Raw genomic sequence first — 25,205 nt, 5'->3', positions numbered from 1 at the left:
TACAGACCATTGCAGGACACCACTCTCATTCACCGGGTACAGATCATTGCAGGACACCACACTCACCGGGTACAGACCATTGCAGGATACCACACTCATTCACCGGGTACAGGACATTGCAGGATACCACACTCATTCACGGGGTACAGACCGTTGCAGGATACCACACTCATTCACGGGGTACAGACCGTTGCAGGATACCACACTCATTCACGGGGTACAGACCGCTGCAGCATACCACACTCATTCACCGGGTACAGAGCATTGCAGGATACCACACTATTCACCGTGTACAGACTGTTGCAGGATTCCACACTCATTCACTGGGTACAGACCGTTGCAGTACACCACTCATTCACCGGGTACAGACCATTGCAGGACGACGCACTCATTCACCGGGTACAGACCATTGCAGGACACCACTCTCATTCACCGGGTACAGATCATTGCAGGACACCACACTCACCGGGTACAGACCATTGCAGGATACCACACTCATTCACCGGGTACAGACCGTTGCAGTACACCACACTCATTCACCGGGTACAGGCCATTGCAGGATACCACATTCATTCACCGGGTACAGACTTTTGCAGGATACCACACTCATTCACCGGGTACAGGCCGTTGCAGGATACCACACTCATTCACGGGGTACAGACCGCTGCAGCATACCACACTCATTCACCGGGTACAGAGCGTTGCAGGATACCACACTCATTCACCGTGTACAGACTGTTGCAGGATACCACACTCATTCACGGGGTACAGACCGTTGCAGGATACCACACTCATTCATGGGGTACAGACCGCTGCAGCATACCACACTCATTCACCTGGTACAGACCGTTGCAGTACACCACTCATTCACCGGCTACAGACCATTGCAGGACACCACTCTCATTCACCGGGTACAGACCGTTGCAGGACACCACACTCATTCACCGGGTACAGACCGTTGCAGGACACCACACTCATTCACCGGGTACAGACCACTGCAGGACACCACACTCATTCACCGGGTACAGACCGTTGCAGGACACCACACTCATTCACCGGGTACAGACCATTGCGGGACACCACACTCATTCACCGGGTACAGACCATTGCAGGACACCACACTCATTCACCGGGTACAGACCATTGCAGGACACCACACTCATTCACCGGGTACAGACTATTGCAGGACACCACACTCATTCAACGGGTACAGACTATTGCAGGACACCACACTCATTCACCGGGTACAGACTGTTGCAGGACACCACACTCATTCAGCGGGTACAGACCATTGCAGGACACCACACTCATTCAGCGGGTACAGACCGTTGCAGGACACCACACTCATTCAGCGGGTACAGACCATTGCAGGACACCACACTCATTCACCGGGTACAGACCGTTGCAGGACACCACACTCATTCACCGGGTACAGACCATTGCAGGACACCACACTCATTCACCGGGTACAGACTGTTGCAGGACACCACGCTCATTCACCGGGCACAGACCATTGCAGGACACCACACTCATTCACCGGGCACAGACCATTGCAGGACACCACACTCATTCACCGGGTACAGACCATTGCAGGACACCACACTCATTCACCGGGTACAGGCCATTGCAGGACACCACACTCATTCACCGGGTACAGACCATTGCAGGACACCACACTCATTCACCGGGTACAGACCACTGCAGGACACCACACTCATTCACCGGGTACAGACCACTGCAGGACACCACACTCATTCACCGGGTACAGACCACTGCAGGACACCACACTCATTCACCGGGTGCAGACCATTGCAGGACACCACACTCATTCACCGGGTACAGACCATTGCAGGACACCACACCATTGCAGGACACCACACTCATTCACCGGGCATAGTTCTTCTGCTCCCAACCGTTTCTCATAATTGTTCTTCTCTTCCTCCTGCAGGGTCCTCACTTGTGGCCGGAAGCTTCTCGGACTGTGGCCAGCAACGAAGGACAACGCCAGCGCCCGTTCTAGTGCGCCCAACATCAACCAACCCGACAGCGTCATCCTGCAGGTAAGTCGCACATTGTGCTCTCCTGATGTAGAGGAGAAATGTCTTAAGTGCCTGAGGGTAATGATGTGTGTCTTTTGGTAGAGCACATCTTTTCATGGAGTTTGGTGTGATCTTTGTTCACGAACAACCACAGTTGGGTTTCAGCCTTGCCGGAGATCCTCTTGAGTGCTCCTCTGCGCCAAACTGCTGAGCCCGGCAAACGCAGAGAGCAGGAGATGAACTCGTTCTTGCTTTTGGGTGGGATTTATTTTCACCGTTTTGCCTGGAAGGCGAGAGCGTGGGATGATAATTCCTGGGAGCCAGCCTGCCAACTGTGGACCACCCTGACAACAAAACCTTTTCCAGCTGTTCGTTGTGAGTGAACTGAAAAGCCCTCATCTCTGTCGGGGTAGAGCGTCCATCCCTTACGAGGAGGGAACACTGCCACTTAAAGGTCTAGTAACTGGCTAAAAAAAGCAGGAGTGGTGCTTTCAATGCCCGCTAAAAGCTCAGTGGGTCTCAGGTCCCAGGCAGCTCAGTGGGTCTCAGGTCCCAGGCAGCTCAGTGGGTCTCAGGTCCCAGGCAGCTCAGTGGGTCTCAGGTCCCAGGCAGCTCAGTGGGTCTCAGATCCCAGGCAGCTCAGTGGGTCTCAGATCCCAGGCAGCTCAGTGGGTCTCAGATCCCAGGCAGCTCAGTGGGTCTCAGATGCCAGGCAGCTCAGTGGGTCTCAGATGCCAGGCAGCTCAGTGGGTCCCAGATCCCAGGCAGCTGAGTGGGTCTCAGATGCCAGGCAGCTCAGTGGGTCTCAGATGCCAGGCAGCTCAGTGGGTCTCAGATGCCAGGCAGCTCAGTGGGTCTCAGATGCCAGGCAGCTCAGTGGGTCTCAGATGCCAGGCAGCTCAGTGGGTCTCAGATGCCAGGCAGCTCAGTGGGTCTCAGATCCCAGGCAGCTCAGTGGGTCTCAGATCCCAGGCAGCTCAGTGGGTCTCAGATGCCAGGCAGCTCAGTGGGTCTCAGATGCCAGGCAGCTCAGTGGGTCTCAGATGCCAGGCAGCTGAGTGGGTCCCAGATCCCAGGCAGCTGAGTGGGTCCCAGATCCCAGGCAGCTGAGTGGGTCCCAGATCCCAGGCAGCTGAGTGGGTCCCAGATCCCAGGCAGCTGAGTGGGTCCCAGATCCCAGGCAGCTGAGTGGGTCCCAGATCCCAGGCAGCTGAGTGGGTCCCAGATCCCAGGCAGCTCAGTGGGTCTCAGATGCCAGGCAGCTGAGTGGGTCCCAGATCCCAGGCAGCTCAGTGGGTCTTAGATCCCAGGCAGCTCAGTGGGTTGTCTGCACGTTATCTGTTGCTTCCCCATTTTTCACCTGACTGGTATCTATCCTTCCCTGCCTCCATCTTCTCCCTCTCGGGTGCTATTCTTTTCCCTGCCTTGGTCCTCTTGCTCCTCCTTTTCTCCTGCATTTCATCCCTCCACTCCTTTACCCTCAGCCCTCCAACTGCTGCGCCGTCTCCATCTCCTTCCTGCCTAATACTCTTCCCTCTTTTGTTTCACACCGTCCTTCTTTCCAAATATCTTTCTCCCAAAATGCCTGACCCAACAACACTCTCACCCTTCTCTTCTGCCAGTTTTATGTCAACACTCCCTGTCTGGCTGCTCCCCCATTTTCACAAACCCATGCTAGTCTCTATTCTCTTTATTTCCTTTCACACGCCGTGTTCTCTTCTATTTTCTGTTTGTTTTTCTGGCCCTTGTCATAGTTTGGGGGATTCAAGTGAATACTAGCACATCACAACTGTGGGTCAACACTTAAGTTAAACAGCAGGGAAGGCTGGGTGACCGTCCAGGGCGGTAGTGGGCAAGCCGAGAGAACACCAGAGGAGAACCTGTTTGCATAACTTTAGAAAATAGCGACAGGCAGCGTGAACTAAACTGCTACTGTGGGGAACGTGTCGGCACTGGACCCCATCCTCCCAAACGTCTACATCCCTTGCCTTCCGATTCCGTTGACACCTGGGGAGGGGGATTGGAGAGGGGGAGGGGGTCTAGGTCCCAGGGATGAGGTTGCGGAAACTCCCACGGCTGCACTTCTCCTCTGGACTCAAGCAAGTCAGCCTATCTCCTCTCTGGGCTCTAATCCTCGGGAGCGATCCATGACGCTCCAGGCCATGTTCAGCTCCTCGCTCTCTTCCGCCCTCTCAGCCAGCTACTTCCCCATAAGCTCTATGATACGAGATACACAGGCTGCCCTTTATTCCTTCTTCCCATTCCTTCTCTTCGCCACTACCAGGCGAATAAGCTCCTCAGAATTGGACTTCTTATCAACCACCATGGCTTAGCTGGCACCCATCTTCTGGGCTGCCAGTCCCTCATTTGATCCTGCTGACCCTTTCACACCACCAGCCGGCAAGGAATTGGAACCCCTGACCTGCTCTTGCCTCCCTTTACACTGTCACTTATGTGATCTCTTCAAAGCCTGTTTCAGCAACCCCACATGCCTTCTTCTGCATCCAATAACCATATCCCCATTGCCCGAGCCTGAAAATCTGGGGGTTCTAGTTGGAGAAACCTGAAACGTCAACATATCACCACCTTCACTGACGCAGCTGCCGGGTTTACCCTCCCCTCCCCACCCACTGCCACGGCTGCCGGGTTTACACTTCCCATCCACTGCCACGCATGCCCTCCACATTCACTGCCACGGCTGCCGGGCTTACCCTCCACATTCACTGCCACGGCTGCCGGGCTTACCCTCCCCACCCACTGACACGCTGCCGCGCATACCCTCCACATTCACTGCCACGGCTGCCGGGCTTACCCTCCCCACCCACTGCCACGGCTGCCGGGCTTACCCTTCCCATCCACTGCCACGCATGCCCTCCACATTCACTGCCACGGCTGCCGCGCATACCCTCCACATTCACTGCCACGGCTGCTGGGCTTACCCTCCACATTCACTGACACGGCTGCCGCGCATACCCTCCCCACCCACTGCCACGGCTGCCGCGCATACCCTCCACATTCACTGCCATGGCTGCCGGGCTTACCCTCCACATTCACTGCCACGGCTGCCGGGCTTACCCTCCACATTCACTGCCACGGCTGCCGGGCTTACCCTCCACATTCACTGCCACGGCTGCCGCGCATACCCTCCCCACCCACTGCCACGCATACCCTCCACATTCACTGCCACGGCTGCCGCGCATACCCTCCACATTCACTGCCACGGCTGCCGCGCATACCCTCCTCATCCCCTGCTGCCAGGCATTCCCTCCACATCCACTGGCACGGCCAGCGGGCTTACCCTCCACATCCACTGCCACGGCTGCCGGCCCTACCCTCCACAATAGCTACCAAGGCTGCCAAGTTTAACCTCTGCATCCACTGCTACGGTTGCCTGGCTTAACCGCCACAATCCACTGCCAGCGCTGCCTGGCTTAACCTCACATTCACTGTCACGCGGCCAGGATTAACCTACTGGACATCCAGTCAAATCCTTTCTCGTCCCACCTTTTGCTCTAGCAGCATACTCGCCGTGCCCGGGGCTGCAGTGGGCTGGATTAATTTTTTTTTTTTTTTATTTATTTTTCATTCAGTTTTTACAAACTTTTTGAAAACTTTTTTTTAAACACTTACTTTTTACACAAAAATAAAACACTTTTTTTAAAATGTACCAATTGCATCTAAAAGCAACAGAGAACATTACGACTGGAAGACCATTTTTCCCTTGGGTTGTCGCGCCTAAACTTTAGTGTAACTCTGCTCAGGCGATTTGTCTAGTTCTCTTTTAGTTCTATGCTCTTCGTGCCTTCTATTTTCGCAACTGTGTGAATGAAATTGATGACATTCTTGATCCTTGTCTCCACTGTTCGCCTGATCATTCGTTTGTGATTATCTTATCCTCATCGTATGGAGAAGTCTCCTCTAACCGAATTTGCATTTGGTCGAGGAATCGCGTCATTGCGATCAGTAGGGATTTGCTTTCGCCGATGTGGAGGTGCGTCCACCATTCTTCCAGACCATACGACAAGACTCGACATCTCTCTTTCTTTAAGCATTTTTCTCGTTGAACTTTGAGTTCAGGACAGTGCAGGACCAGGTGTTTTAGATTTTCATCTTCCTCTGCGCATAACCTGCATTTCGAGTTTCTTGCCGCAATCTTCCTTCGATGGATTAAAATCTCTTTCGTTTCATAGATGTTTAAGCGAAATTTCAGGTATATTCTTCGTAGTCGTTTACATGGTGATAACGTTAGGTATTTCGCTAGTGTGTTACGTCTTTTTACTTCAGGTGGGGTGTTCCGCATGCATTTATGCAAAGATCTTTTTTCGTTGGTTTCTATCCAGTCCCAGTCTAGTAGTTTTCGTTTTACTAGCTCTGGATTCTGCCATAAGGTGTCTTCATCTGAACCCAACTGTGCTAAGATTTCTTTGCATTGTTGTTTCCACTCCCATAATGCTGATTTTCTTTGTCTTTTGTCATCAGTCAAGAATTTGACGGGGGGTAAGTTTGCTGCTTCATGGGTTTTCCTAAATAGCGCCAGTTTGTTCCAGGTGATCCTCGCGTTCAGAGTGGGAAGACCCATCTCGAATAGTACACATGCTGTGGGTGTACTTAGTGGGATCTGCAGAATCCTTTTCCAGAAGATGCTTTCGCAACGAGCCCATATTTTGTAGTCGCACCCAAACATATTCTCGGCACCGTAAGTGAGAATTGGGCATACTTTACTCTGGTAGAATCTTCTTACCGCTTCATAAGAAAATTTGCCATATTTTTGCTGTAAAATGGCGCCTTGTGCTGTTAGTAATTTACAGCTATTTAAAAGTTTTTTTGTCATTGGGGTATCATTTATACTCGAGTTGATTATTGTCCCCAAGTATTTTGTGTGCGGTACTTTGTTTAATTTATTTGTTCCTATGTACCATGTTGATTTTTTTTTATTTGGACATCTTCCCCTTTGGTTTTCTAGTACTAGGATCTCCGATTTAGCCACATTGATCTCGAGACCTAATGCTTCAACAAAGGTTCTTAGAGCTGTAAGTTTTCGTTGGAGCCCTATGGGAGTCTGGTCTATAATTACCATGTCATCCGCATACATGATGTGGTTTATTGGGACTCCATTTATGAGTGGCGGGAATGCGACCACAGAGGAGAATACTGTTCCAACTTCCGATATGTAGAAGTAGAACAGGGTCGCTCCTAACGGGCACCCTTGTTTCACGCCCCTCTCAGTTGGTATGGGGTTGGTGAGGTTTCCTTCACGATCTAATCTCACCTGTATATAGGTGTCGGAGTATAGCTCTTTGATGGCATGGATGAGGCTCGCATTACATCCTCTTTCTTTAAGTTTCTCCCATAATATTTCTCTATCCACACCGTCAAATGCATTTGCCATGTCGATAAAGGCGAGGTATATTTTTCTTCCTGATCTGATGGAATCGATTTTTAACAGGTTCAGTATCAGCAGATTTATACTACAGCCTATACCTTTGACAAAGCCCGATTGGCGTTCGTCATATACTTTGTTTTGCTGGATCCACTTGGTCAGCTGGACTTGTAACATCGATGCAAACACTTTTCCCACTACATCAAGTAGGGCTATTGGGCGATAGTTCGCGGGGTCAGTACGAACGCCCTTCTTGTAGATTGGAACTATAATCCCGGCTTTCCATGTCCCAGGGATTTTCCCTTCCTTTTTTATTGCTTTGAATAGTGTGTAGCAAAAATTTGACCATTCTTCAATGTTTTCTTTTAGGTCTGCATTTGACAGGCCATCAGGTCCCGCCGCACGGGAAGCGTTACATCTTTTGATGGTCGCTCTGATTTCATCTCTTTCCATCTCAATTTCCCACGGCTGTCTCGTGTCTTCCTTTAGTGTCTCGAATGATTTTCTCCTTTGAAATAACCTTGTGTAATGCCTTACCAACTCTTTTTCTTGCACCATGCTTGATAGCAGCGCCTTATCGGAGTTCTGTGTATCATTGATGATGTCCCAAAATCCTCTGGTATTCTTACGATTTAGCGCCTTCAACATTGACTCTGCATCTCTTTGTTCTACTATTGCTCTGCGCTGTTTATACCAGTTGTTGTACCGGTTTTTTATCTTTTTTATCTGTGTTACTGTGTCTGTTGCCTGAAAGGCCCTGATTTTCCGTATTAGTTTCCTTGATTCTCTTTTTCTTCATGCAACTTCCGGGTCAAACTGATGGTTTCTGTGTTCCGGTCTCAACGACGACGTTCCCTTTTTGACTTTATAAATTTCAAGGAATTGTTGGTATTCTATAGCCGTCGGACAATTCTGTTCTTGAGATTTTCCTAGTAATTCGGTGATTGCCACAATGTCGCGTTGTTTCAGGCGCAATCTGTTTCGGCCAGGCACTACAGATGGATCTTGTCTCCATTGCTTACGTTCCTCTAAGATGTTCTTGTTCCATTCGGCTGCTACTATGTTGTGGTCGCTGTGGTTAGTCATGACCACTTGGAAGGAGTCGATTTCCTGGAATATATTGTCAGAGACAAAAATGTAGTCTATTATTGACTTTTGTGTTCCTCGTGTCCAGGTTGGTTTGGCTGGAATGTCACCATTTATTGCTCCGTTCAGCATTACTAGATTTCTTAAGGACATTTCGTTAAGCCAGCGTTCACAGTTTGTTTTTTCTCTGTGATTCACTAGTACCTTAGCTTGCATGGTCTCAATCAGCTTCATATTAAGATCACCACATAATATTAGTAGTGCGTTTGGGTCGCCTTCTAGTGTGCTGTCGATTGCATCTAGGATGTCATCCTCAAATTGTAGATGCAAATTCACTGTTGTATTCCAATACACGTTTAAAACGTAGATAGTCTGATTGTTAGTTTTTGTCGGACACACTGCTTCAATGCTGGTTTTTTGTAAATGGGACGATAGATTCCACATTTCCTTAATTCTCAGACCCCTTTTCCTTTTAATTAGAGTTAGTTTTCCTGACATTGGGCGACCTTTTCCATTACAGATTGCCGGATTAAAAGCTATTTCATGTCCTTCTATGTACGGTATACATGATAGCCATGTTTCTTGCATACAGACAATGTCGGCTTTCCTCAAGTCCTCTGGTGTTGAGTTCAGTAGGTGGTTAAACCCCCTCGTGTTCCAGGAGGTTATTACCAATTTTCCCTTTTGGCATTAGCTCATGGGTGACCCATTTAAGGATTTTGCTATCCATCTCCATGATTGGGACACTTCCTCAGTATTCAGTATCTTTTTGCACTGTGTCCTTTTTGGATCCTGGGTGTTCTCCACTGTTATACTGATTTTTCTCTGCTTTATCTCCTCCAGCGAGAGTTTTGTACCGCCACCTTCCTCGTCTTCTTCGTTTCTTTTCCTGTGCTTAATTTATTAATCTTTTCTCCTGTTGGCTTTTCATTTGTGTTTCATTTTCGGTTATCAGCTGTGCACCTTTTTCGTTGTAATTTTCACGGTCATTTCCTCCCAGTGCATTGTCTACCTCGTACACTTGATAACCTGCGTTCAACAATTGTCTCTCACCCGTCATTATCCGTTCGACAACTTTTCTCTCTGCAATATGAAGCAATACAAATTTCTGGTTTGAGTCTGCTATAATTTCCACCCTGTCAATTTGTGGACTCTTTAAAGTTCTTAACACCGGGATCTTTTGGAATATCTGCAGTATCGAGTATCTGTTTAAAGCGGAGTCACTCTGTTTGGGGTCAATTTTTTCCACTAGTATTCTATATCGTGTGGAGTTCTCATCTTTCTTCGATTTCCAGCTATGCTCGATTGCTTTGTCTGCTTTTTTTTGATTTTTCGGAGAAGGTACTATATTTGATTGTATCCCATTCTTCGTTTGGCGCTTCGTGTCTTTGAATGTTGAATTAGGTGCTACCCCACATGGTCTACATGTCACGTTAATTTTTTTTTGTTGTTGTGTGCTCCTTAAACGTTTCTCCTCCAACGTACAGAAGTTTTTGCCGTTTCCGTCTGTGGGCTCTTTGTTTTTTAACGTTGCGTCTGCTTTCTTTGGGGTCGCCGGCCATTGGATGACTCTTTTTCCTACTTGCCTTGTCGCTCCCTCATTTTCAGGTTCTGTAGGAATCTTGCATGTCAAGATTGGTACTCCTCTCCTTTTGTCTTGCTGGATTTTCGATTCGCACTCGTCAGTTGTCTCAATGGCGTGATCTTCATCATCTTCTCCTTCAGTCTGTAAACTGTAGGTTGACATATCTAGTAAATTTTCGTCGTTTTCGACTTCCTCCTCGATCGTCACTGGTGTTTTTGTTTTTCTTTCCTCTTTGGTTTTCTCTGTCTGTCTGGACTTATCTTTAGGTAGTTCTTCTGTGGCCGTTGTTATTCTGGCCTCACTGGAGTCTGGGATGCTTTTTTTGTTAATCGTGCCCGTAGGCTCTGTGTTGTTTACTGTAATAGTTAGCGCTTTGATGTTTCGGAAGAAGTTTGCAGCGCCTCGTGGATTTTTGACCTTCTGCACTTGCTGATTTTTAGATTTCATTTTCTGTTTGCTCTGCTTTGAGACGACAGACTTACTGTTTAGGCTTGAACTGGAGCTCTTTTTTGCATTTCTAGGCTCAAAAATGTCAAACCATTCCACATCGTTCTTCTTTTCAGCTGTGTCATTGACTTTTTTATTTAACGGCGTCTGTCTTGCTTCTTTTCCTTTCGAATTCGTCCTTGTGTCATCTGAGACTTCACTCTGGCACCCTTCTTCCTCATTTTCAGTTTGTATAATCTCAATTAGGTCCGTTTCTTGGGGCCTCTTTTTTTTTGTTGGAGTTTTGAGTGAGTTTTCATTCATGTCTTTGCCCCCATCTTTACCCTCTTTGGAGGGATCCTCTTTCTTATTGTTTTTCTCTATGTTGCTTCTTTCACTTATTCCATCCAAGGAGTCCTTTGTATTTTTTGATTTCTCTGCGCTATCTCTCATCACAATTGACATTTCCACGTCTGTCACGGAGCAACTACTTTTGTTCTTCCTTGTTCTTATGGGCGCAGATTTTAGTTTTAATGTTTCCTCATTTGTCAGAGATACAACATCGCTGTCAATTGTGATCGTGGCATGTGTTGTCTCTGGATTCATTTGGATTTTTGCTGGGGATCGGTTCTCATTCGCATCTGCTCTATGTTCACGATCTTTTTGTAGTAGAGTCAGGGCTTGTTTCGTCACTTCTGTCAAGAGTCTTTTGTCTTCTATTGTTGCTTTTAAGGACTCTTTTAGCGCTGTTAAAGATATGTCATTGCCTCTTCTAGTTTCCACGACTTGTGTCGTCATGTCCAACAAGTCTATTTCGAGCTTTATAATTTTCGAATTCAGCAGGGCGACCAGTGTTGTTTGGTCGCGAAGGCTCTCATTTAGATTTTCATAAAGTTTCAGCAGCGGAGCCACCGCTATCGTCGTGGCGGACATTAAGACAGGGCTCAGCCTTCCAATTGTCGTCTCCACAAGTGTTGTGACTTCGTCAGAGTTTTGTGGAGCCCTCGGAGTTGCCTCAAATTGTTGTCTCTTCTTTTTTGAATGGAGAGACTCTACTTCATCTTCAGGCTCAGATGAGGCCTGACTCTGAGTTTGCTCCCTTACTCTCTTTGGTGTAGGTGTCAAACTCCGTCTCGTATTACTTTTAAATCTTTTATGTCCGCCTTCAAGTTCTAGATCAGAGCTTCGTTTTCTTCTGCATCTTTTTTGAGATACTGCAATCTCTTCGTTTCTAGATTCGAAGGAAGGAGTATTCGCTTCTAATGCCATCAAATTGTGTAGGCTCTTTTCCTTCGTTCTTTGCCACTCTGCTTGTGGAGTTGTCCTTCCACATGAGAGTGTTTCTGAATTCCTTCGTCGTTTCGCTAAATTGGAATTAATTTCTACTAGGCCTCTCAGAACCTGGTCAGCGAGCTCTATTGAATCCCTTCTACTTGGTGTCTCGGCAGCTCTATCCTTTGTAAATCTTTCTTTCCATCTCACGTTGCGGGCCCGCGTCTCTAAGGGGTTTTCTTCTGTCATAGCGATACTCGTTTCCACGCTTGACTCCGATGTTCTTTTTTTGTTGTTTCTTAGCGCATGATCTTTTTCCTCTTGAGTTTGTAAATTTAAGACTTTGTGATCCTTGCAATCCTTGTTGTGCATTGTGGCCACTCTTGTCCATGCCAGTAGTTTTAGAGAAGCGCCAGTGTGTGTTGGTTTAAACGGGGACTCGTGGGGACCATCCGAGCAATCTAATGGGGACACACTTTGTCCTCTCACACTCCCTGGAGTTGTCACGTTTGTTAGATCAAGCATCTCTGCTGCTGTCTCTTCTGCTGGCACACAAGTTGTTTCATTCATTTCTTTCTTCTGCTTATTGGCTTGTGAATCGTGTTTCGTTCGGTCCACACTCCCCTTAGCTTTATCGGACTGGGCGCTACTACTCGTTTGAGCGACCATGTATGTAGGGTTCGAGGTAGCCTTCATGGAATTTTCTCTCTCTGTCCTTGTTGTACATTTTTCCCTCATGGACCTGGTGCGTGGAATTCCATCATTAGATGTTGTCGTGGCAGAGTCGGAGTGTATCATAGCAGTACAGATCTTCAGTCTCGCCTCGACCCCCGTCATTCTCTCCTCCTCCAATTGTGTTTGCGACACGACTATTTCAGCTCTCATCGTGTCAGTAGTTTCTTCAATTTGCGTTAGCGCGTTGGGGGGGGAGGGGGAAATCTGTTCTTTTGTATCTCTCTCTCGCCCCTCATTCCGATGTGTCCACTCCTCTGGGCAACCAGTGTCCCCCTCCATGGAATCGTCGTCACCATCTTGGTACTCTGTCTCACTTATCCCCTCACCGTCACCATCACAATCACTTGAAGTGCTCAACTCCTCAATGGCTAAGTTGGAGACATTGCCCTCTCGGGTAAGTGATAAGTCATCTTTCCTCTCGTTTCTTGGTCTCAACGCATCAGCACAATGGTGTGTTGAGGATGAGCTCATTACATGAGAAACGTCTGCACCCACTCCTCTTTCTTCTCTCCCTTCGGTTGCTGGCTTCCCATGCATCGCTGTTAGGGTGGTGTGAACGCCCTTCATCGGGGCACTTAACGTTACTCTCTCTCTTTTTGCGTGTGCTCGCGTGTTCGGGGGGGGCGTGTCCCCCGTTCTCATCCTTGCGACTTCCAAATCGCTCCTGCAGCACGAGGGGCACACTTCGTGCACTTCGTGTCTTTTTTTTTTTTCGGGGCTCACTCGTAGAGAGCGCAGGGCAGAGCGGTTGGAAAGAAAAAGAGGGGGACTATGAGGAGGGCACGCACGCGCAGCTACTCTTACCCGTTCCTTCTTCCTTCTACTGGCGAGTTTCCAAGCCTCTCCGGACCTCCACGGAACACCAGGGAACACAGAAAACTCTGCTTCGATTTGCTGGGGGATTATAACAGCTGGCTCCTCCTCTCCAGTATAGCAATGAATAACAGACTGCTCCACACAGGAAACACTCTGTCCACTCCGCTCCGCTTCGTTTTGCTGGGGGATTATAACAGCTGGCTCCTCCTCTCCAGTATAGCAATGAATAACAGACTGCTCCACACAGGAAACACTCTGTCCACTCCGGATTAATGCTCCAGCACGTTTCGTCTTTTCTCTAGAAGGTATTGAGGTTTGTTCCCCATGGACCCTGCTACTTCCCGTGATCTTCGCCCCCTCTGCATCCCCTACACATGGGTTGGATATACCTGCCAGCATCCATTCCAAATCGACTTCCTCCATCTTGTGTTTAGCCTGGCCATGGGCTGGCCCCTGCCTCCTCTGCTGAGTATCTGGCTACTCTCCGAAGTTCTACTCCACCTAGACATCCACCCTGTGTTGCCTGCCACCTTCCCTCCTGCACCCAGCTTGCTCCCCACCACTGCCACTCCTGGAGTGCGCATCCGTACGCACGGTCATTAATGAAGATGTGTTCCCACCACCGTCGGACTCAATCCATTAACTGCTACCTCGTGACTGTGTAAAGCACCCAGCGATGGCACGGCGCCAGCCATGGGTGGGCCCTAGGCTAAGCACTGGCCCCTTTCAATAAATTCACATACTCCCTCTGGACCCGCCCTGCTCCCTCGGCCTCTTATCGCGTATGATGCCTTTTGCTAAAGCACCCATAGCCGAGCACCTGCTGCCCATGCAGAAGTAGAGTGTTTGTGTGCGTGTCCCTCTGCCACGCGTACTGCTGCCCACTGGAAAGTGCAGGAGGAGCTGGGCGGGCAGCAGATAGAAAGCAGCTGTGCCCAGCTTCTCTGCCAGATCCAGGAGGCGGTGGAAATCTGCTTTTGGGGGATTCTTTTTCCCATTGGGAGGACGAAGCTAGTGCCGGCACAGAGAAGTTGCATGGCATCCAATTTAGATGGGCACACCCACATGGTGTGCTGGGCCGGGGCACCTGGCGGAGGGAAGCTATTACTTCTACACTGCACATAAGCAGATGCAGACATGAAATAGATGCTCCTTCGTGTATAGACGTCCTGTCTCCTTTCATGATCACCAGGGAGTGGGCATCAGTGAGAGGGTGGAGCAGATCCAGGAAGAGTGGGCATCGGTGGGAGGGTGGAGCAGATCCAGGAGGAGTGAGTGGGCATCAGTGAGAGAGTGGAGCAGATCCAGGAGGAGTGAGTTGGCATCAGTGAGAGAGTGGAGCAGATCCAGGAGGAGTGAGTGGGCATCAGTGAGAGAGTGGAGCAGATCCAGGAGGAGTGAGTTGGCATCAGTGAGAGAGTGGAGCAGATCCAGGAGGAGTGAGTGGGCATCAGTGAGAGGGTGGAGCAGATCCAGGAAGAGTGGGCATCGGTGGGAGGGTGGAGCAGATCCAGGAGGAGTGAGTGGGCATCAGTGAGAGAGTGGAGCAGATCCAGGAGGAGTGAGTGGGCATCAGTGAGAGGTGAAGCAGATCCAGGAGGAGTAAGTGGGCATCAGTGAGAGAGTGGAGCAGATCCGGGAGTGAGTGAGCATCAGTGAGAGAGTGGAACAGATCCAGGAGGAGTGGGCATTAGTGAGAGAGTGGAGCAGATTCAGGAAGAGTGGGAATCAGTGAGAGAGTGGAGCAGATCCAGGAGGAGTGAGTGGGCATCGGTGAGAGAGTGGAGCAGATCCAGGAGTGAGTGGGCATCAGTGAGAGGTGAAGCAGATCCAGGAGGAGTAAGTGGGCATCAGTGAGAGGCTGGAGCAGATCCAGGAGGAGTAAGTGGGCATCAGTGAGAGAGTGGAGCAGATCCAGGAGGAGTGAGTGGGCATCAGTGTGAGAGTGGAGCAGATCCAGGAGAAGTGAGTGGGCATCAGTGAGAGAATGGAGCAGATCCAGGAGGAGTGAGTGGGCATTAGTAAGAGGGTGGAGCAGATCCAGGAGGTGTGAGTGGGAATCAGTGAGAGAGTGGAGCAGATCCAGGAGTGGTGAGTGGGCATCAGTGAGAGTCTGGAGCAGATCCAGGAGGAGTGAGTTGGCATCAGTGAGATAGTGGAGCAGATCCAGGAGGAGTGAGTGGGCATCAGTGAGAGAGTGGAGCAGATCCAGGAGGAGTGAGTTGGCATCAGTGAGAGAGTGGAGCAGATCCAAGAAGAGTGGACATCAGTGAGAGTGGAGCAGATCCAGGAGGAGTGAGTGGGCATCAGTGAGAGAGTGGAGCAGATCCAGGGGGAGTGAGTGGGCATCAGTGAGAGAGTGGAGCAGGTCCAGGAGGAGTGAGTGGGCATCAGCGAGAGAGTGGAGCAGATCCAGGAGGAGTGAGTGGGCATCAGTGAGAGAGTGGAGCAGATCCAGGAGGAGTGAGTGGGCATCAGTGAGAGAGTGTAGCAGATCCAGGAAGAGTGGGCATCAGTGAGAGGCTGGAGCAGATCCAGGAGTGAGTGGGCATCAGTGAGGGAGTGGAGCAGATCCAGGAGGAGTGGGCATCAGTGAGAGTGGAGTAGATCCAGGAGGAGTGAGTGGGCATCAGTGAGAGAGTGGAGCAGATCCAGGAGGAATGAGTGGGCATCAGTGAGAGAGTGGAACAGATCCAGGAGGAGTGAGTGAGCATCAGTGAGAGGGTGGAGCAGATCCAGAGGAGTGAGTGGGAATCCGTGAGAGACTGGAGCAGATCCAGGAGTGGTGAGTGGGCATCATTGAGAGGCTGGAGCAGATCCAGGAAGAGTGAGTTGGCATCAGTGAGAGAGTGGAGCAGATCCAGGAGGAAGTGAGTGGGCATCAGTGAGAGGCTGGAGCAGATCCAGGAGGAGTGGGCATCAGTGAGAGGCTGGAGCAGATCCAGGAGGAGTGAGTTGGCATCAGTGAAAGAGTGGAGCAGATCCAGGAGGAGTGGGCATCAGTGAGAGAGTGGAGCAGATCCAGGAGAAGTGAGTCGACATCAGTGAGAGGGTGGAGCAGATCCAGGAGGAGTGAGTGGGCATCAGTGAGATAGTGGAGTAGATCCAGGAGGAGTGAGTGGGCATCAGTGAGAGAGTGGAGAAGATCCAGGAAAAGTGGGCATCAGTGAGAGAGTGGAGCAGATCCAGGAAGAGTGGGCATCAGTGAGAGAGTGGAGCAGATCCAGGAGGAGTGAGTGGGCATCAGTGAGAGGGTGGAGCAGATCCAGGAAGAGTGGGCATCAGTGAGAGAGTGGAGCAGATCCAGGAGGAGTGAGTTGGCATCAGTGAGAGGGTGGAGCAGATCCAGGAGGAGTGAGTGGGCATCAGTGAGAGAGTGGAGCAGGTCCAGGAGGAGTGAGTGGGCATCAGCGAGAGAGTGGAGCAGATCCAGGAGGAGTGAGTGGGCATCAGTGAGAGAGTGGAGCAGATCCAGGAGGAGTGAGTGGGCATCAGTGAGAGAGTGTAGCAGATCCAGGAAGAGTGGGCATCAGTGAGAGGCTGGAGCAGATCCAGGAGTGAGTGGGCATCAGTGAGGGAGTGGAGCAGATCCAGGAGGAGTGGGCATCAGTGAGAGTGGAGTAGATCCAGGAGGAGTGAGTGGGCATCAGTGAGAGAGTGGAGCAGATCCAGGAGGAATGAGTGGGCATCAGTGAGAGAGTGGAACAGATCCAGGAGGAGTGAGTGAGCATCAGTGAGAGGGTGGAGCAGATCCAGAGGAGTGAGTGGGAATCCGTGAGAGACTGGAGCAGATCCAGGAGTGGTGAGTGGGCATCATTGAGAGGCTGGAGCAGATCCAGGAAGAGTGAGTTGGCATCAGTGAGAGAGTGGAGCAGATCCAGGAGGAAGTGAGTGGGCATCAGTGAGAGGCTGGAGCAGATCCAGGAGGAGTGGGCATCAGTGAGAGGCTGGAGCAGATCCAGGAGGAGTGAGTTGGCATCAGTGAAAGAGTGGAGCAGATCCAGGAGGAGTGGGCATCAGTGAGAGAGTGGAGCAGATCCAGGAGAAGTGAGTCGACATCAGTGAGAGGGTGGAGCAGATCCAGGAGGAGTGAGTGGGCATCAGTGAGATAGTGGAGTAGATCCAGGAGGAGTGAGTGGGCATCAGTGAGAGAGTGGAGCAGATCCAGGAAAAGTGGGCATCAGTGAGAGAGTGGAGCAGATCCAGGAAGAGTGGGCATCGGTGAGAGAGTGGAGCAGATCCAGGAGGAGTGAGTGGGCATCAGTGAGAGGGTGGAGCAGATCCAGGAAGAGTGGGCATCAGTGAGAGAGTGGAGCAGATCCAGGAGGAGTGAGTTGGCATCAGTGAGAGGGTGGAGCAGATCCAGGAGGAGTGAGTGGGCATCAGTGAGAGTGGAGCAGATCCAGGAGGAGTGAGTGGGCATCAGTGAGAGAGTGGAGCAGATCCAGGAAGAGTGGGCATCAGTGAGAGAGTGGAGCAGATCCAGGAAGAGTGGGCATCAGTGAGAGAGTGGAGCAGATCCAGGAGGAGTGAGTGGGCATCAGTGAGAGGGTGGAGCAGATCCAGGAGGAGTGAGTGGGCATCAGTGAGAGAGTGGAGCAGATCCAGGAGGAGTGAGCATCAGTGAGAGAGTGGAACAGATCCAGGAAGAGTGAGTGGGCATCAGTGAGAGAGTGGAGCAGATCCAGGAAGAGTGAGTGAGCATCAGTGAGAGAGTGGAGCAGATCCAGGAGGAGTGAGTGGGCATCAGTGAGAGAGTGGAGCAGATCCAGGAGTGAGTGGGCATCAGTGAGAGAGTGGAGCAGATCCGGGAGTGAGTGAGCATCAGTGAGAGAGTGGAACAGATCCAGGAGGAGTAAGTGGGCATCAGTGAGAGAGTGGAGCAGATCCAGGAAGAGTGGGCATCAGTGAGAGAGTGGAGCAGATCCAGGAGGAGTGAGTTGGCATCAGTGAGAGGGTGGAGCAGATCCAGGAGGAGTGAGTGGGCATCAGTGAGAGTGGAGCAGATCCAGGAGGAGTGAGTGGGCATCAGTGAGAGAGTGGAGCAGATCCAGGAAGAGTGGGCATCAGTGAGAGAGTGGAGCAGATCCAGGAAGAGTGGGCATCAGTGAGAGAGTGGAGCAGATCCAGGAGGAGTGAGTGGGCATCAGTGAGAGGGTGGAGCAGATCCAGGAGGAGTGAGTGGGCATCAGTGAGAGAGTGGAGCAGATCCAGGAGGAGTGAGCATCAGTGAGAGAGTGGAACAGATCCAGGAAGAGTGAGTGGGCATCAGTGAGAGAGTGGAGCAGATCCAGGAAGAGTGAGTGAGCATCAGTGAGAGAGTGGAGCAGATCCAGGAGGAGTGAGTGGGCATCAGTGAGAGAGTGGAGCAGATCCAGGAGTGAGTGGGCATCAGTGAGAGAGTGGAGCAGATCCGGGAGTGAGTGAGCATCAGTGAGAGAGTGGAACAGATCCAGGAGGAGTAAGTGGGCATCAGTGAGAGAGTGGAGCAGATCCAGGAAGAGTGGGCATCAGTGAGAGAGTGGAGCAGATCCAGGAGGAGTGAGTGGGCATCAGTGAGAGAGTGGAGCAGATACAGGAGTGAGTGGGCATCAGTGAGAGAGTGGAGCAGATCCAGGAGTGAGTGAGCATCAGTGAGAGAGTGGAACAGATCCAGGAGGAGTAAGTGGGCATCAGTGAGAGAGTGGAGCAGATCCAGGAAGAGTGGGCATCAGTGAGAGGCCGGAGCAGATCGAGGAGGAGGAGTGAGTGGGCATCAGTGAGAGGTGGAGCAGATCCAGGAAGAGTGGGCATCAGTGAGAGGGTGGAGCAGATCCAGGAGGAGTGAGTGGGCATCAGTGAGAGGTGGAGCAGATCCAGGAAGAGTGGGCATCAGTGAGAGAGTGGAGCAGATCCAGGAGGAGTGAGTGGGCATCAGTGAGAGAGTGGAGCAGATCCAGGAAGAGTGAGTGGACATCAGTGAAAGAGTGGAGCAGATCCAGGAGGAGTGAGTGAGCATCAGTGAGAGGGTGGATGGAGCAGATCCAGGAGGAGTGAGTGGGCATCAGTAAGAGGGTGGAGCAGATCCAGGAGGTGTGAGTGGGAATCAGTGAGAGAGTGGAGCAGATCCAGGAGTGGTGAGTGGGTATCAGTGAGAGTCTGGAGCAGATCCAGGAGGAGTGAGTTGTATCAGTGAGAGAGTGGAGCAGATCGAGGAGGAGTGAGTGGGCATCAGTGAGAGAGTGGAGCAGGTCCAGGAGGAGTGAGTGGGCATCAGTGAGAGAGTGGAGCAGATCCAGGAGGAGTGAGTGGGCATCAGTGAGAGAGTGGAGCAGATCCAGGGGGAGTGAGTGAGCATCAGTGAGAGAGTGGAGCAGATCCAGGAAGAGTAGGTATCAGTGAGAGAGTGGAGCAGATCCAGGAGGAGTGAGTGGGCATCAGTGAGAGAATGGAGCAGATCCAGGAGGAGTGAGTGGGCATCAGTGAGAGAGTGGCGCAGATCTAGGAGGAGTGAGTTGGCATCAGTGAGAGTGTGGAGCAGATCCAGGAGTGAGGGGGCATCAGTGAGAGTGTGGAACAGATCCAGGAGGAGTGAAGGGACATCAGTGAGAGAGTGGAGCAGATCCAGGAAGAGTGGGCATCAGTGAAAGGCTGGAGCAGATCCAGGAGGAGTGATTGGGCATCAGTGAGAGTGTGGAACAGATCCAGCAGGAGTGAATGGGCATCAGTGAGAGAGTGGAGCAGATCCAGGAGGAGTGAATGGGCATCAGTGAGAGAGTGGAACAGATCCAGGAAGAGTGAGTGGACATCAGTGAGAGAGTGGAGCAGATCCAGGAGTGAGTGAGCATCAGTGAGAGGGTGGAGCAGATCCAGAATGAGTGAGTGGGCATCAGTGAGAGGGTGGAGCAGATCCAGGAGGTGTGAGTGGGAATCAGTGAGAGAGTGGAGCAGATCCAGGAGTGGTGAGTGGGCATCAGTGAGAGGCTGGAGCAGATCCAGGAAGAGTGAGTTGGCATCAGTGAGAGAGTGGAGCAGATCCAGGAGGGGTGAGTGGGCATCAGTGAGAGAGTGGAGCAGATCCAGGAGGTGTGAGTGGGAATCAGTGAGAGAGTGGAGCAGATCCAGGAGTGGTGAGTGGGCATCAGTGAGAGGCTGGATCAGATCCAGGAAGAGTGAGTTGGCATCAGTGAGAGAGTGGAGCAGATCCAGGAAGAGTGTGTGGGCATCATTGAGAGAGTGGAGCAGATCCAGAGAGTGAGTGGGCATCAGTGAGAGAGTGGAGCAGATCCAGGAAGAGTGGGCATCAGTGAGAGAGTGGAGCAGATCCAGGAGGAGTGAGTGGGCATCAGTGAGAGTGGAGCAGATCCAGGAAGAGTAAGTGGGCATCCGTGAGAGGGTGGAGCAGATCCAGGAAGAGTGGGCATCAGTGAGAGAGTGGAACAGATCCAGGAGGAGTGAGTGGGCATCAGTGAGAGAGTGGAACAGATCCAGGAGGAATGAATGGGCATCAGTGAGAGAGTGGAGCAGATCTAAGAGGAGTGGGCATCTGTGAGAGGGTGGAGCAGATCCAGGAAGAGTGTGCATCAGTGAGAGAGTGGAGCAGATCCAGGAAGAGTGAATGGGCATCAGTGAGAGAGTGGAGCAGATCCAAGAGGAGTGGGCATCTGTGAGAGGGTGGAGCAGAGCCAGGAAAAGTGGCCATCAGTGAGAGAGTGGAACAGATCCAGGAGGAGTGAGTGGGCATTAGTGAGAGAGTGGAGCAGATCCGGGAGGAGTGAGTGGACATCAGTGAGAGGCTGTAGCAGATCCAGGAGGAGTGAGTGGGCATCAGTGAGAGGGTGGAGCAGATCCAGGAAGAGTGGGCATCAGTGAGAGAGTGGAGCAGATCCAGGAAAAGTAAGTGGGCATCAGTGAAAGGCTGGAACAGATCCAGGAGGAGTGAGTGGGCATCAGTGAGAGGCTGGAGCAGATCTAGGAGTGGTGAGTGGGCATCAGTGAGAGAGTGGAGCAGATCCAGGAAGAGTGGGCATCAGTGAGAGGGTGGAGCAGATCCAGGAGTGAGTGGGCATCAGTGAGAGGCTGGAACAGATCCGGGAGGAGAGAGTGGAGCAGATTCAAGAGGAGTGAGTGGACATCAATGAGAGGATGGAGCAGATCCAGGAGGAGTGAGTGGGCAACAGTGAGAGGCTAGAGCAGATCCAGGAAGAGTGGGCATCAGTGAGAGGCTGGAACAGATCTAGGAGGAGTGAGTGGGCATCAGTGAGAGAGTGGAGCAGATCCAGGAGGAGTGAGTGGGCATCAGGGAAAGAGTGGAGCAGATCCAGGAGGAGTGAGTGGGCATCAGTGAGAGGCTGGAGCAGATCCAGGAGGAGTGAGTGGGCATCAGTGAAAGGCTGGAGCAGATCCAGGAGGAGTAGTTATCAGTGAGAGAGTGGAACAGATCCAGGAAGAGTGGGCATCAGTGAGAGAGTGGAGCAGATCCAGCAGGAGTGAGTGGGCATCAGGGAAAGAGTGGAGCAGATCCAGGAGGAGTGAGTGGGCATCAGTGAGAGGCTGGAGCAGATCCAGGAGGAGTGAGTGGGCATCAGTGAAAGGCTGGAGCAGATCCAGGAGGAGTGGGCATCAGTGAGAGAGTGGAGCAGATCCAGGAGGAGTGGGCATCAGTGAGAGAGTGTATCAGATCCAGGAGGAGTGAGTGGGCATCAGTGAACGAGTGGAGCAGATCCAGGAGGAGTGAGTGGGCATCAGTGAGAGGCTGGAGCAGATCCAGGAGGAGTGAGTGGACATCAGTAAGAGGCTGGAGCACATCCAGGAGGAGTGAGTGGACATCAGTAAGAGAGTGGAGCAGATCCAGGAGAAATGAGTGGGCATCAGTGAGAGGGTGGAGCAGATCCAGGAAGAATGGTCATCAATGAGAGGGTGGAGCAGATCCAGGAGGAGGAGTGGGCATCAGTGAGAGGCTGGAGCAGATCCAGGAGGAGTGAGTGGGCATCAGTGAGAGGCTGGAGCAGATCCAGGAGGAGTGAGTGGGCATCAGTGAGAGTGGAGCAGATCCAGGAGGAGTGAGTGGACATCAGTGATAGTGGAGCAGATCCAGGAGGAGTGAGTGGGTATCAGTGAGAGGCTGGAGCAGATCCAGGAAGAGTGAGTGGGCATCAGTGAGAGGCTGGAACAGATCCAGGAGGAGTGAGTGGACATCAGTGAGAGAGTGGAGCAGATCCAGGAGAAGTGAGTGGGCATCAGTGAGCGAGTGGAGCAGATCCAGGAGGAGTGAGTGGACATCAGTGAGAGAGTAGAGCAGATCCAGAAGAAGTGAGTGGACATCAGTGAAAGGGTGGAGCAGATCCAGGAGGAGTGAGTGGGCATCAGTGAGAGGCTGGAGCAGATCCAGGAGGAGTGAGTGGGCATCAGTGAGAGGCTGGAGCAGATCCAGGAGGAGTGAGTGGGCATCAGTGAGAGGCTGGAACAGATCCAGGAGGAGTGAGTGGGCATCAGTGAGAGAGTGGAGCAGATCCAGGAGGAGTGAGTGGGCATCAGTGAGAAAGTGGAGCAGATCCAGGAGGAGTGAGTGGGCATCAGTGAGAGTGTGGAGCAGATCCAGGAGGAGTAAGTGGGTATCAATGAGAGGGTGGAGCAGATCCAGGAAGAGTGGGCATCAGTGAGAGTGTGGAGCAGATCCAGGAGGAGTGAGTGGGCATCAGTGAGAGGCTGTAACAGATCCAGGAGGAGTGAGTGGGCATCAGTGAGAGGCTGGAGCAGATCCAGGAAGAGTGTACATCAGTGAGAGAATGGAGCAGATCCACGTGGAGTGAGTGGGCATCAGTAAGCGGCTGGAGCAGATCCAGGAGGAGTGAGTGGGCATCAGTAAGAGGCTGGAGCAGATCCAGGAGGAGTGAGTGGGCATCAGTGAGAGAGTGGAGCAGATCCAGGAAGAGTGGGTATCAGTGAGAGGGTGGAACAGATCCAGGAGGAATAAGTAGGCATCAGTGAGAGGGTGGAACAGATCCAGGAAGAGTGGGCATCAGTGAGAGGGTGGAGCAGATCCAGGAGGAGTGAGTGGGCATCAGTGAGAGAGTGGAGCAGATCCAGGAGGAATGAATGGGCATCAGTGTAAGAGTGGAGCAGATCCAGGAGGAGTAAGTGGGAATCAGTGAGAGGGTGGAGCAGATCCAGGAAGAGTGGGCATTAGTGAGAGTGTGGAGCAGATCCAGGAGGAGTGAGTGGGCATCAGTAAGAGAGTGGAGCAGATCCAGGAGGAGTGAGTGGGCATCAGTGAGAGAGTGGAACAGATCCAGGAGGAGTGAGTGGGCATAAGTGAGAGAGTGGAGCAGATCCAGGGGGAGTGAGTGGGCATCAGTGTGAGAGTGGAGCAGATCCAGGGGGAGTGAGTGGGCATCAGTGAAAGAGTGGAACAGATCCAGGAAGAGTGGGCATCAGTGAGAGAGTGGAGCAGATCCAAGAGGAGTGAGTGGGCATCAGTGAGAGTGGAGCAGATCCAGGAGGAGTAAGTGGGCATCAGTGAGAGAGTGGAGCAGATCCAGGAGGAGTAAGTGGGCATCAGTGAGAGGGTGAAGCAGATCCGGGAAGAGTGGGCATCAGTGAGAGAGTAGAGCAGATCCAGGAGGAGTGAGTGGGCATCAGTGAGAGTGTGGAGCAGATCCAGGAGGAGTGAGTGGGCATCAGTGAGAGAGTGGAGCAGATCCAGGAGGAGTGGGTTGGCATCAGTGAGAGAATGGAGCAGATCCAGGAAGAGTGGGCATCAGTGAGAGAGTGGAGCAGATCCAGGAAGAATGGGCATCAGTGAGAGAATGGAGCAGATCCAGGAGGAGTGAGTGGGCATCAGTGAAAGAGTGGAGCAGATCCAGGAAGAGTGGGCATTAGTGAGAGAGTGGGGCAGATCCAGGAAGAGTGGACATCAGTGAGAGAGTGGAGCAGATCCAGGAAAAGTGAGTGGGCATCAGTGAGCGAGTGGAGCAGATCCAGGAGGAGTGAGTGGGCATCAGTGAGAGGCTGGAGCAGATCCAGGAGGAGTGAGTGGACATCAGTGAGAGAGTGGAGCAGATCCAGGAGAAGTGAGTGGGCATCAGTGAGAGGGTGGAGCAAATCCAGGAAGAATGGGCATCAATGAGAAGGTGGAGCAGATCCAGCAGGAGTGAGTGGGCCTCAGTGATAGGCTGGAGCAGATCCAGGAGGAGTGAGTGGGCATCAGTGAGAGGCTGGAGCAGATCCAGGAGGAGTGAGTGGGCATCAGTGAGAGGCTGGAACAGATCCAGGAAGAGTGGGCATCAGTGAGAGGCTGGAACAGATCCAGGAGGAGTGAGTGGGCATCAGTGAGAGAGTGGAACAGATCCAGGAGGAGTGAGTGGGCATCAGTGAGAGAGTGGAGCAGATCCAGGAGGAGTGAGAGGGTGGAGCAGATCCAGGAGTGGTGAGTGGACATCAGTGAGAGAGTGGAGCAGATCCAGGAGTGGTGAATGGGCATCAGTGAGAGAGTGGAGCAGATCCAGGAGGAGTGAGTGGGCATCAGTGAGAGGGTAGAGCAGATTCCAGGAGGAGTAAGTGGGCATCAGTGAGAGGGTGGAACAGATCCAGGAAGAGTGAGCATCGGTGAGAGAGTGGAGCAGATCCAGGAGGAGTGAGTGAGTGGGTATCAGTGAGAGAGTGGAGCAGATCCAGGAGGAGTGAGTGGGCATCAGTGAGAGAGTGGAGCAGATCCAGGAAGAGTGGGCATCAGTGAGAGTGTGGAGCAGATCCAGGAGGAGTGAGTGGGCATCAGTGAGAGGCTGTAGCAGATCCAGGAGGAGTGAGTGGGCATCAGTGAGAGGCTGCAGCAGATCCAGGAAGAGTGGGCATCAGTAAGAGAGTGGAGCAGATCCAGGAGGAGTGA

The 25,205-nt window shown here is 51.8% G+C and overlaps 1 protein-coding gene across 2 annotated transcripts in view; it reads left to right on the top strand.

Annotated features, from left to right (window-relative positions):
* PIK3C2B (phosphatidylinositol-4-phosphate 3-kinase catalytic subunit type 2 beta) overlaps positions 1–25,205 on the top strand; it is a 497,568-nt gene that overhangs the window by 314,253 nt on the left and 158,110 nt on the right. For both annotated transcript variants that reach the window (XM_069633113.1, XM_069633114.1), the window contains exon 14: positions 1,949–2,060. In XM_069633113.1, the coding sequence (XP_069489214.1) occupies positions 1,949–2,060 (112 nt within the window). The remainder of the gene's footprint in view (positions 1–1,948; positions 2,061–25,205) is intronic.

This window comes from Ambystoma mexicanum, chromosome 13 (assembly GCF_040938575.1).
Source record: "Ambystoma mexicanum isolate Mex_15411 chromosome 13, UKY_AmexF1_1, whole genome shotgun sequence".
Lineage (NCBI taxonomy): Eukaryota > Metazoa > Chordata > Amphibia > Caudata > Ambystomatidae > Ambystoma > Ambystoma mexicanum.
This window is presented reverse-complemented; position numbering and strand designations above follow the sequence as displayed.